At 45.4% G+C, this 10,830-nt stretch overlaps 1 protein-coding gene across 2 annotated transcripts in view; it reads left to right on the top strand.

The window, feature by feature from the left end:
* Positions 1-8,876, top strand: part of Morn4 (MORN repeat containing 4) — a 10,543-nt gene extending 1,667 nt beyond the window's left edge. For both annotated transcript variants that reach the window (XM_028775815.1, XM_028775818.1), the window contains exons 2-5: positions 5,708-5,805; positions 6,397-6,511; positions 7,380-7,489; positions 7,685-8,876. In XM_028775815.1, the coding sequence (XP_028631648.1) occupies positions 5,739-5,805; positions 6,397-6,511; positions 7,380-7,489; positions 7,685-7,833 (441 nt within the window). In that variant the 5' untranslated portion in view covers positions 5,708-5,738 and the 3' untranslated portion in view covers positions 7,834-8,876. The remainder of the gene's footprint in view (positions 1-5,707; positions 5,806-6,396; positions 6,512-7,379; positions 7,490-7,684) is intronic.
* Positions 8,877-10,830: the final 1,954 nt, after the last annotated feature.

Raw genomic sequence — 10,830 nt, 5'->3', positions numbered from 1 at the left:
TACAGTACTAGGACGGTGGGTTACAGTACTAGGACGGTGGGTTACAGAGACAAAATAGTGACTTTAGGTTATGTTTTGATCTTTTGCAGCTTGTCTGTCATGAGTACAGACAGGGTAGGCCTCTGTGGGACTGTGACTCGTCTTGGTTTGTGACTGGATTCTGTCTATAGATCTAAAGCCTAAGCCATCTATTTTCTTCAACAGGATTATACAAGCAAGGATTGTAGACATGGATCTATGTCTCTTACTAAAGTGTTCAGCTTTTCCATCTGCATCAGTACTGGATACACGTTATTAAACTGTATTTGTCTCAGTAACTACAGTACATTAAATTCCGTGTTGGCCTCATGGCTGTGGAGCTGACTCTTAATTATCACCGATAGTTACAAGACTCATTAGTTAAAATGTAAACACAATCCCAGGTAGGGACAATATCAGCTGTTTGGATATATGTTGCAGCTCCTAGCTAAATGTATTCAGTCTTAGCCTGAGACCCATGAATTCTATATATGTTCCTTTTAATTAGCACTTCTGATTTGAGTCTTGAGACTGGAGATGGTTTTGACAAACCACTTGTGAATTTACTGTACTTTCCTTCCTTCCTTCCTTCCTTCCTTCCTTCCTTCCTTCCTTCCTTTCTTTTTTTTTAATGGTTTTTCGAGACAGGGTTTCTCTGTGTAGTCCTGGCTGTCTGTCCTGGAACTCACTCTGTAGACCAGGCTGGCCTCGAACTCAGAAATCCACTTGCCTCTGCCTCCCAAGTGCTGGGACTAAAGGCGTGTGCCACCACTGCCCGGTTGACTGTATCTTTCTAGATCAAAAAGGAATAGAAATTTGTAATATATACTCTTGAAAACCAGCACGGAATAGTGTCAGGGGTAGGTTGGCAGATGGTATTTTGCTTATTATCACCAAACTATGAATTAACCCAACACTTAGCAGCTTAGAGCTACCCCACAATACACCCAGATGCTATGGGCCAGGAATCTAGACCTGAAATCATGGAGATAGCTTCTATTTATTCAGTAGAACCATTTGACAGCTTCTTCACTAGTGCCTGGTCCTGTCTAAGCTAAGATGATTGACAAGTGGGAAAGCAGGGCGGCGGTGGCACATGGTGGCGGTGGCACACGGTGGCGGTGGTGCATACCTTGGGAGGCAGAGGCAGAGGCAGGCAGATCTCTGTGAGTTTGAGGCCAGCCTGATCTATAAAGCGAGTTCCAGAACAGCCAGGGCTACACAGAGAAACTCTGTCTTAAACCTTAAGCCTGTCCATCCCCCCACCAAAATTGGAATGCCAACTGGAGTCACAGCACATGTCCTGTACCTGGCTTCCTCATCACTTGGGAGCCTGCAGATAATATATTTTATTTTAGAATAACATTTTTATTTCCATATTTTTTTATTTCTGTGTATGTATGTTTACGTGCCGTGGTATGCTTTGTGGAAGTCAAAGGGCAGCTTGCTGGAGTGGGTTCCCTCCTCCCAGCGTGTGGGTCCAGGGATCAAGCTCAGGTTGTCAGTCTTGGGGACAGGTTTGTTTACCTGCTGAACCATTTCGCGGGCTCTGGCCAGGTGTTCTTAGGTTGTGGCTCAGGTCTCAAGCTATGGGCCTAGTAACGAGCAGAGTGAACGTTCATGATGCTGTGTCTGTTGCACGCGAGCGATGAAGCATCACTTCCGTGGCGCTGTGTTTGAAGCAGTCCAAGTCTGATCACATTTAGGGAGACATTGCAAGCATCTTTAGAAAATGTAGTCTACCCTACTAAGCAATTAAAAAAAAAAAGAATTTCATGGACTAGAGAGATGGCTCAGCAGTTAAGAGGACTGGCTGCTCTTCCAGAGGTCCTGAGTTCAATTCTCAGCAACCACATGGTGGCTCACAATCATCTGTAATGGGACCCTCTTCCAGCATGCAGGCAAACATTCAGGTAGAGCACTGATACATTAAATAGACAGACAGACAGATAGACAAATCCTTTTTAAAAATTTAAAAAATATTCAAATTTCATCAACTTCCTTCTAATATTTAAGATATTGGCTCAAGAGCTGACAGCATAACAAAAAAAAAAAAAAAGATAGCTTTATACTGAGGAGCATGACTAGCACTTTGTCCATAGGGAGTCCTCAAATACCTCCTTGTTTCCTCCCTGGTCCCTGTGGACCACAGTGCGATGCAACCCTGGAAGTTGTAAGTAGCTTCCATGACAGTAAACAGGTACAAAAGCATCGTCCTGGACGCCCTGTGTACTCACCTCTTAGCTCTCACTGCAGTGACCCACCAACGTTTGAGGAAAGCAAAATTAGTTAACCACTGGCAAACATTTAAAGAAAATTCCCTTTCATACTGTCTTCTAAGTCTACTGACAGACTCCATCATGACAGTACAGTTATAAAATTTAGTCAGAGATACACGGTTCTTCAGACAAGAAGGGTGGTGCATGCCATAAACTCAGTACTCAGGAAGCAGAGACAGAAGGATCTTTGTGAATGCAAGGCCAGCCTGGTCTACACAGTAAGCTCAAGGCTAGCCAGGACTTCATAGAGAGACCCTACCTCAGAACATCAAATATACATACATATACGCTCATATGCACGCACGCATACACACATACTCATTACACATACACACACTCATATACATATACACCCACAGACATACACACTCATAGACATACATACAATCATATATACATACACATACTCATATACACACACATATAAACATTCATATGCATACACACACTGATATACATATACACACACTGATATGCATACAAACAGTCATACACATATGCATTCATATTACACTTATATGCATATACACCCATATAAATATACATACGCACTCATATACATACACACAGCTCTGCAGATTCAGGTGGGTGTGTTTTAAAGAGTTTTGTAGCAAGTTGGGTTTTTTTATTTTGTTTTTTGTTTGTTTGTTTTCTTTTGTTTTTGTTTTTCGAGACAGGGTTTCTCTGTGTAGCCCTGGCTGTCCTGGAACTCACTCTGTAGACCAGGCTGACCTTGAACTCAGAAATCCGCCTCCCAAGTGCTGGGATTAAAGGCGTGCGCCACCACTGCCCAGCTTTTATTTTGTTTTTTGAGATAAGGTCTCACACATAACCCTGACTGGCCTGGAACTCAAAGACATCTGCCGGCCTGTGCCTCCAGAGTGCTAGGATTAAAGACGTGTAACTCCATGAACAGCACGCTTGCAATTTGTATCATCATGTGACTTTGAAAAGCTAAAGATGTCCTGTAGCTCTCCAAATACCTTAACTCCACTGCAAAGAGTTTTCTCTTGAAATTCTTATGGAAAACTTCTTATCTTCCTCTCATTAATGTTGCATTTGTTGTGAAGCCTCACTGACCTCAGCCCAAGCCTGCTCTGATGCTGGGCTGATGATAAGAGTTTCAGTTTCTGTGTGGCTTGAAGGAAAGAAAGCTGTTGACTGGCACCAGGCCCACAAGTATTTAAGGATCCTCCCCAGTTCCGTGCACCAGACAGTACAGTCTCCGTTCTCTGAAGAAAAGCTGCACTTGTCCTGTTAGCATTGGGCAGGTGCCTGCGAGTGAAACTTCCAGTTAATTATTCATCGTGGCGATCTTTAGTTGTAACTTTCAGCGTCTCCCTATGGTACAGTCATAGTCGGCAAATGGGATCTAATGATGTACTTGTTCAAACTATAGGTTCCCAAGTTCTAGCTGCACAGAATTGGACTCAATGGGTTTGAGGTCAGGCCTATGAATCTGCATTTTATCATTTGAGAAAACACTGTAATGCTTAAATATAAAAAAGACAAAGGGGTGAATAAAAAGATCTAGAAAATTGAAAAAATACTTCTATTGTTTATTGATTCTGTTTGTCTCTGATGGTACTTAAGGGCATCTTAAGTGTCTATCTCCCTTCTTATGGGGGGGTATCCTTGAGTATAAAATTCTTTTACCACCCACTAGTCCCCAGTGCTATTGGTATGACTTTCATCTCTATGATATATACTTAGTATATCTTCTGCTCTCGTTGTAGATTACCCCACCACATCCACCCATAAGAAAATATCAGTTCTTACTGGGTGATTATACACACCTCTAAGACACAGTGGCCAGAAACAACTGTTATTTCTTTGCCCAATGAAACCATGAACCATTAGCGTGGGGCCCTGGCTCGGAGGCCAGCGCCTTCTGTGTCTTGCTGAGTTCAGGTTTCTGTGGTCAGCTGGGACAATGACTCCACATAATCTCCCCTCATCTAGATCAGTCTAGACTCCTGCACTGGAAACAGAGCAGGTCCAAGTTCAGCATAGAGGCTAGCCCGGTGCTTCTCAAATCTCTGTGTTTAAATATCTATCTCATCACCTTTGCTAAGACTCCATTAACTAAGTAATGCACATAGCCAAACCAGACGAAGGCAATTCTGCCTCTTGGTAGGAGGCTATCTTTTCCTCAAAAACTTCTCTGACGGGACTGGGCTGCTCCAACCCCTCCTGCGTCACAGTCATTTATTTCGACCATTGCATTCACCCAATTCCAATCCTTGTTCACACGCCCCCACCCCGCCACAGACTCTTCCTTTCCCTAACTTAGCTGCTACAGTCCGCCCAGTTTTCAGAGAACACCATGAACACGTCTGACCTAGACCAGAGGCTCAGCCTGAAGGAAGGCAGGCCAGCATAGTCAGGGAGGGCTGTGTGCCTACCCCTTACTCAGCTACCAACAACATTTGTATTATGAGTAATTTTTAGGGTTTTGTTTTTGTAACTTTCTGTGTACAGCCATTTGCCTGTGGCTATGTATGTGAACTGTGTGCTTACTTGGTACCTACAGAAGTCAGAAGGTGGTTTTGGATCCCCTGGAACTGAAGTTTACATGGCTGTGAAACATGGCATGAAGCTGGCAATGAAACCTGGGTCTTCTGCAAGAGCAGCAAGTGTGCTTAACCACTGAGCCATCTTGCCAGCACCACCAGAAAACAAACAAACAAACAAACCCAAAAACCTTCTTAACCACTTTGAGCTTGTGTTTCCTCGTCTATAATATGAAGGAGTTTGCATAGCATCTGTGTGGTTCTTTAACATCTCAAGGTCTCTCATGTAGAGTATCTATCACCTCTAAACAAGCTGTCTTATCTGGGCGGACCAGCTCCGTGTTTTTCCCCTGGATAACTTGGGTTTTGGTTACTCTTTTACTCTCTTTGCTGCTTGCTTTTGTTTTGTTCTTTTTCCTATTTATTTATTTTGAGGCAGTTTCGTGTAGCTGAGGATGACTGTGAATGCATGAATCCTCTTGCCTCTACCGAGACTACAGGCATCCACCATGGCTGTGCTGAGGGGCTGCTCACCCCTGTACTTAACACAGAATTACCTTGTCTCTGGTATAGCATGATGTTTCACCTGCTGAACCTCCCAACCATATTATAACTTCATTGAGGGGACTCTGTTTATACATCCACTGAGTGCATAGTACATGTGAAGTAAATATTTGTGGATTTAGCTTTCATTTCCATCACAGGAAACAGGAACTGGCTGAGAACTTCTGAGCCAAGTATGGGTAAGGGTGCTTCTGCAAACGTGGAGGTGGGTGGTGAGGAGGGCGTTTTAAATGACCTGAGGTAGGATCACGCTTGAGGTAGATGCACACTTGCTGGAGCACAGCCTCTAGGCCTCTAGCCATCCCGTGACACTGCTTTCTCTGTTTCTTATAGTTGTCATCCTCTTCTTGTGTAAGCTGCCACCATGACCCTGACGAAAGGTTCCTTTACCTACTCCAGTGGGGAGGAATACCGTGGCGAGTGGAAAGAGGGTGAGAAGAAGCCCTTGGGCCAGCCAGCTTCATCAACTAAGCTCCAATGTCAGGGCTTAATGAAGGAACTAGAAACGAATGCAATCTTCCCACTTCTAGATGTATAGTGCTTTGACACAGTCTGTTGTCTTAGATGTGAATGTGCCCAAAAGAGCCAAATAAATTCTTTTGGGTACAGTTTAGAGAGTTGAGGATTCACCGAAACATTGTGGTGAATCTTCAGAAGTTAAGGAAGATCTGGAAGTTAGTGAAGACCCTCAAAAACAAATGTCATTCCTTGCCCTGAGTTCCCTACAACAGCTTTTTGTAGGTGGAAGTAATCTATTCTTAGGAATAGCAGAGTGCTTTGGAGCTATGAACTATGCTGAAACCACACCACAAGCACCTTAAGGGTTCAGTTTGGAGTCCCTCAGTGTTCAGTCCTAGCAAGCAATGAAACTGCCCCAAGGAGACAGGCCTTTCCATACTCACAGGGGCAAAGGGCAGCTTTTTGGGGGTAAGGTTGTGAGAAAGTGTGGGCTGCTAAGCCAGTGAAAAGGGACCCTGAAGCTTCCCCATTCCAACCTGGTACCTGTCCTTCTCTTTGCTCAGGCCGGAGACATGGTTTTGGTCAACTGATGTTTGCAGATGGTGGCACCTATCTGGGCCACTTTGAGAATGGGCTTTTTAATGGCTTTGGAGTATTGACCTTCTCAGATGGCTCACGGTAAGTATTAAGTTGTTCCTCTCTCCATCTTTGAACTAGCAAGACTAATACAAATATGGACACTGATGGTTGTCTCTTCAACCCCGAGCTTGCCCAGGCCCTAAAGAAAACAGAAAAAGGATGAACAGTTCTTTTATTGATTACTTTGCTTTTTAAATTTTTATTTATTTCTATGTGTTATTTGTGGAGGGTGCACCGCATGCTTGTGAAGGTAAGAGGAGTCAGTTCTCACCTTCCACCATGAGGATTCCCAGGATTTAACTCAGTCATCAAGCATGGAGACAAGTTTCTTTTGTCTACTAGGCCATCTTGCCTGACTTTATTACTTTAAGATAGATGTAAGAGCCAGGCACGGTGGTGAATGTCTGTAATCCCAGCACTGGGGAGGGAGAGGTGAGAGTTATCTGAATGTGAGGCCAACCTGAGCTACATAGCAAGACTCTGTCCCTAAATAAAAGAAATATATCAAATTAAATAGACGTGAAATTGAAAATGTCAAGAAGGTGAGTGACCTTCTACTCTGATTCCCTTTCCTTGGCCGGGCATGGGAGTACATGTCCTTTAATCCCAGCACTCGGGAGGAAAAGGCAGGCAAACCTCTGTGAGTTGATGCCAGCCTGGTCTACATAGTGAGTTCTGGGACAGCCGGGGCTGGTGTTACACAGAGAATTCCTTTTCTGGCATTAAGACCTCACATATATAGCCTCTGACCCTTCTCTGCTACTGGGGAATGGTCTCGGTGGCACTGGTAGAGATGGGCTTCGGTCTATACCTTGACTAACAGACACATTGGCAACTGCTTGCCTCAGTTACTGCGCACAGCTAACCTACCCACTGAAGGCTAACTAACATCTCGGTGTCTCTGCAGGTATGAGGGGGAGTTTTCCCAGGGCAAGTTCAATGGCGTCGGAGTCTTCATTCGATATGACAACATGACCTTTGAAGGGGAATTTAAAAATGGCAGAGTTGATGGTTTTGGTAAGTTTCATTCAGTAGAATGGTAACTTAGGTAAATATAACATGGATGGACTCCTCCTTTATCTTCATTCTTCCATGGCTCCCTCCAGCAATCGGCAGTGCCCACACCCCTAACCTTTTCCTCTTCTTCAGCCTCTACACATCAAGCTGACCCGAAACATTGGTGCCTTCTTCCTCTCTCTGTCCCCCTCACAGGCTTGCTGACTTTCCCGGATGGTTCTCATGGAATACCCCGCAATGAAGGTCTGTTTGAGAACAACAAACTGCTGAGGCGTGAGAAGTGTTCCGCCGTGGTTCAGCGGGCTCAGAGCGCCTCCAAGTCAGCCAGGAACCTCACTGCCTGACAGAGCTTTGGGGGCAGCTGGAAAGTATCTGCAAAACAGTGGTGTCCCTTGTATATGTGCGCGCAAGGTGAACAAATGAACCGGATATGAGATGAGAATGACCGTGAATGGCCGGCAGGGTGCTTTGTCACCTGCCGTTCTGGAGTTCAGTCGCAGAAAACCGTGGAGGATTTTGGCCCCACGACAACTGACCCTGTGGCAGTTATGTCCTTCCCTGGCCCTGATGTGCTCAAGAATAGGGCCTACCCTCTCTCCCTGTTATTTCCAAGACCTTGGGTTATCCAGTGCTGCGGCCTTCTCTCTATCTGCTGTCAGACCGTAGAGAATCTCTTCATCCCCATCCTGATGGCAGATAATCTGAGTCTCGACTCAGGACCAGCCCTGTGTGCTACCGTTTGAGAAATCAGGAAGGCAGGGGTGACTTAGACCACAGCAGCCCTGTGAAGTCCAGGCCAGAGCTCTTCTGGGTGTTACCTACTCACTCACTGCATTTGGAGGCCTGGCTCCAGACTGATGTCTGTCTTCTCATCCCTCCTCAGTGTAAGAGTGTGGCTTTCTTCTCCCTCAGCTTTACCTCAGTCTTCCTTACTCGAGTTACAGCAGACATCCCAATCCCTGTCTGTGCCTCTCTCTTCTGTTAGACGTCAGACAGGATCCCTTTCTAGAATAGCCAAGTAAGACACTAGTGTAAAAGTAACCTAGGACCTGCGTTCATTACTCACTCCAGGGCAAAGGGCAGACCTATCCAGGCCTTCTATGGAATGACCTGGAATCCCAGGGAAGCCTGCACTGAGAGTTCCTTCCCAGTGTACCATTGGATCAGACTCACTGTCCCTTGGGTATTCGAAGACTTAGATCCGTTCTAGTGTGAACTGTCTAGCATGGGCTCCTCCATTTGACTTGTGACTCTGGAAGCAAGAGTCTTGGCCCTTGGGCCTGGGACAGATCTTCCTGCCAAAATCACCACAAGGTCTCCAGTTAGCCTAGGTCCCAGCCCCAGCCCCAGCCCCAGGCCCCGTCCTCAAATCTCTCTCAACAGCAGACTGTGGTGGAAATTATAGCTGTGTGCCTCTATTTATCATCTGAACTGTACTGTAGAAACATGTGTTTATAGGAATAAACCAGTCACCAGAACTGCCTATAATTAGTGTTATGGACTTTCTGGACTTGGGGCCTCATGAATATCATCAACCTGTTTGATATTTATGGAAACTAAACAGAAAGGTACTTGGAGCTAACACTGAACACTTTGCTACATGATGTCATCTGTTTCTCAGAATTCCTGTGAAGAGCTGGATAGAGAAGCCAGCCAGTGGAATGCTTGCTATGCAAACATGAGGTCCCAAGTTAGAGCCTCAGCACCCATGTAAATGGATAGCTGGCTGTGGCTGTGCATGCTTAGAGTCCCGGGTCTAGGGACAAAGTATCTCTGGGGCTGACTGTGTCCAGCCAGCTTAGCCTAGCCTAACTAGTGAGTCCCAAGTACCAAAAATGGACAGCTCCTGGGGAACACAGAATGTTGACCTATAACTACACACACACACACACACACACACACACACACCCTCTGTGAAGTAGAAGGCATGAGGTTTTTAAAAATCAGCAGGCTCATGTTGTCTTGACTAGTAAATGTCAGGGCTGGATGGGGTTTCTGTCCTACACTTTCTGAGTATAGTTCCCTTCCACTGGATTCCTTTCACCCTGAGCATCAGTGTCTATAATCCCCAATATGAGTTACTGCCAGACCTACTGGGTGACCTCAAACAAGTCATCTGCCCACGTTTCCCTTTTCCTGCGCCCAGTAGCAGAACACCCCAGCACACTAGTTCATTTCTTTACAGTTCTTCCTCAGCTTTCCCTGCAGCTCTGGAAGAAAGGTTTATGCTAGCTGAGACTCAGGGAAATTAGGGGACTACTCGAAGGCCTCATAGACACCAGGGGTCCCAGAACTTAAACCCAGGGCTGCCGAAGCCCAAACACTGAGTTCTGAGCCACCTTTCTAGGCTGCCTCTCCCAGCCCAAGATTTTTCCCATCAGTCCTAAACTTCCTATTCTCTAAACACCACTGTTCTGGAAGGTGACCATGAAAGAAATACAAGAGCCACACCCCAGGCTTTGATGCCATCAGACACCTACTTCTGGTTGGTGATTATCCTTAATAGTCTTCTCTAGCCTCTGCCCTAAACAGGGACCTCTTCTCTATTTAATGAGTAATTTGAACTTTTTGTCTTGGCTTCTCCTGCGTCACCACCAAAATGAGCTGAGCATTTTGGACAAGGGCATCTTTTTGATTGATGTGTCAAGTGTTTCTAAACATCTCAGCTGAGCCCTTTTGTCTCTTACTGTCATTCAAAGCCAATGGGAAGCTGGGGAAATGGCTTACTAAGTAAGCACAGTGTTTGCTACACAGACATGAGGACCTGGTTTTGAGTCCCCAGCACCCACATAAAAAGCCAAGCATAGCAGTGCATGCCTATAACCCCAACACAGGGAAATAGAAACAGGCAGCCCTCAGACGCTTTCTGCAAGCCAGTATGACAAAACTGACAAACTCCAGATCTAATGACAGACCCTGCCTTAAAAAAATAAACTGGAGCCGGGCAGTGGTGGCACACGCCTTTAATCCTAGCACTTGGGAGGCAGAGACAGGTGGATTTCTGAGTTCAAGGCCAGCCTGGTCTACAGAGTGAGTTCCAGGACAGCCAGGGCTACACAGAGAAACCCTGTCTCAAAAAACCAAAATAAAATAAACTGGAGAGTGGTAGAGGACACCCTGAGGTCAATCACCAGTTCTCACATTGTCTGCATGAATAATTGCATGTGTCTATACACAGTAACAAAGAATCATTAAGTTTTCCTAAGCTAAGTCTCTTAATAGTGGGCTTCTGCTTGAAATTACTAAGGCTTCGCTCAGTGGTGAGAAAAGACCGAGCATTCAGGTCCCACAGTCTTTAGGAAGATCCTTGGCATCTGGGCAGGAAGTCCACTACATAGTCA

This window comes from Grammomys surdaster, unplaced genomic scaffold (genome assembly GCF_004785775.1).
Source record: "Grammomys surdaster isolate TR1022 unplaced genomic scaffold, NIH_TR_1.0 66, whole genome shotgun sequence".
NCBI classification, from domain to species: domain Eukaryota; kingdom Metazoa; phylum Chordata; class Mammalia; order Rodentia; family Muridae; genus Grammomys; species Grammomys surdaster.
The sequence above is the reverse complement of the archived record's forward strand: the minus strand, read 5'-3'. Positions and strand labels throughout refer to the sequence as shown.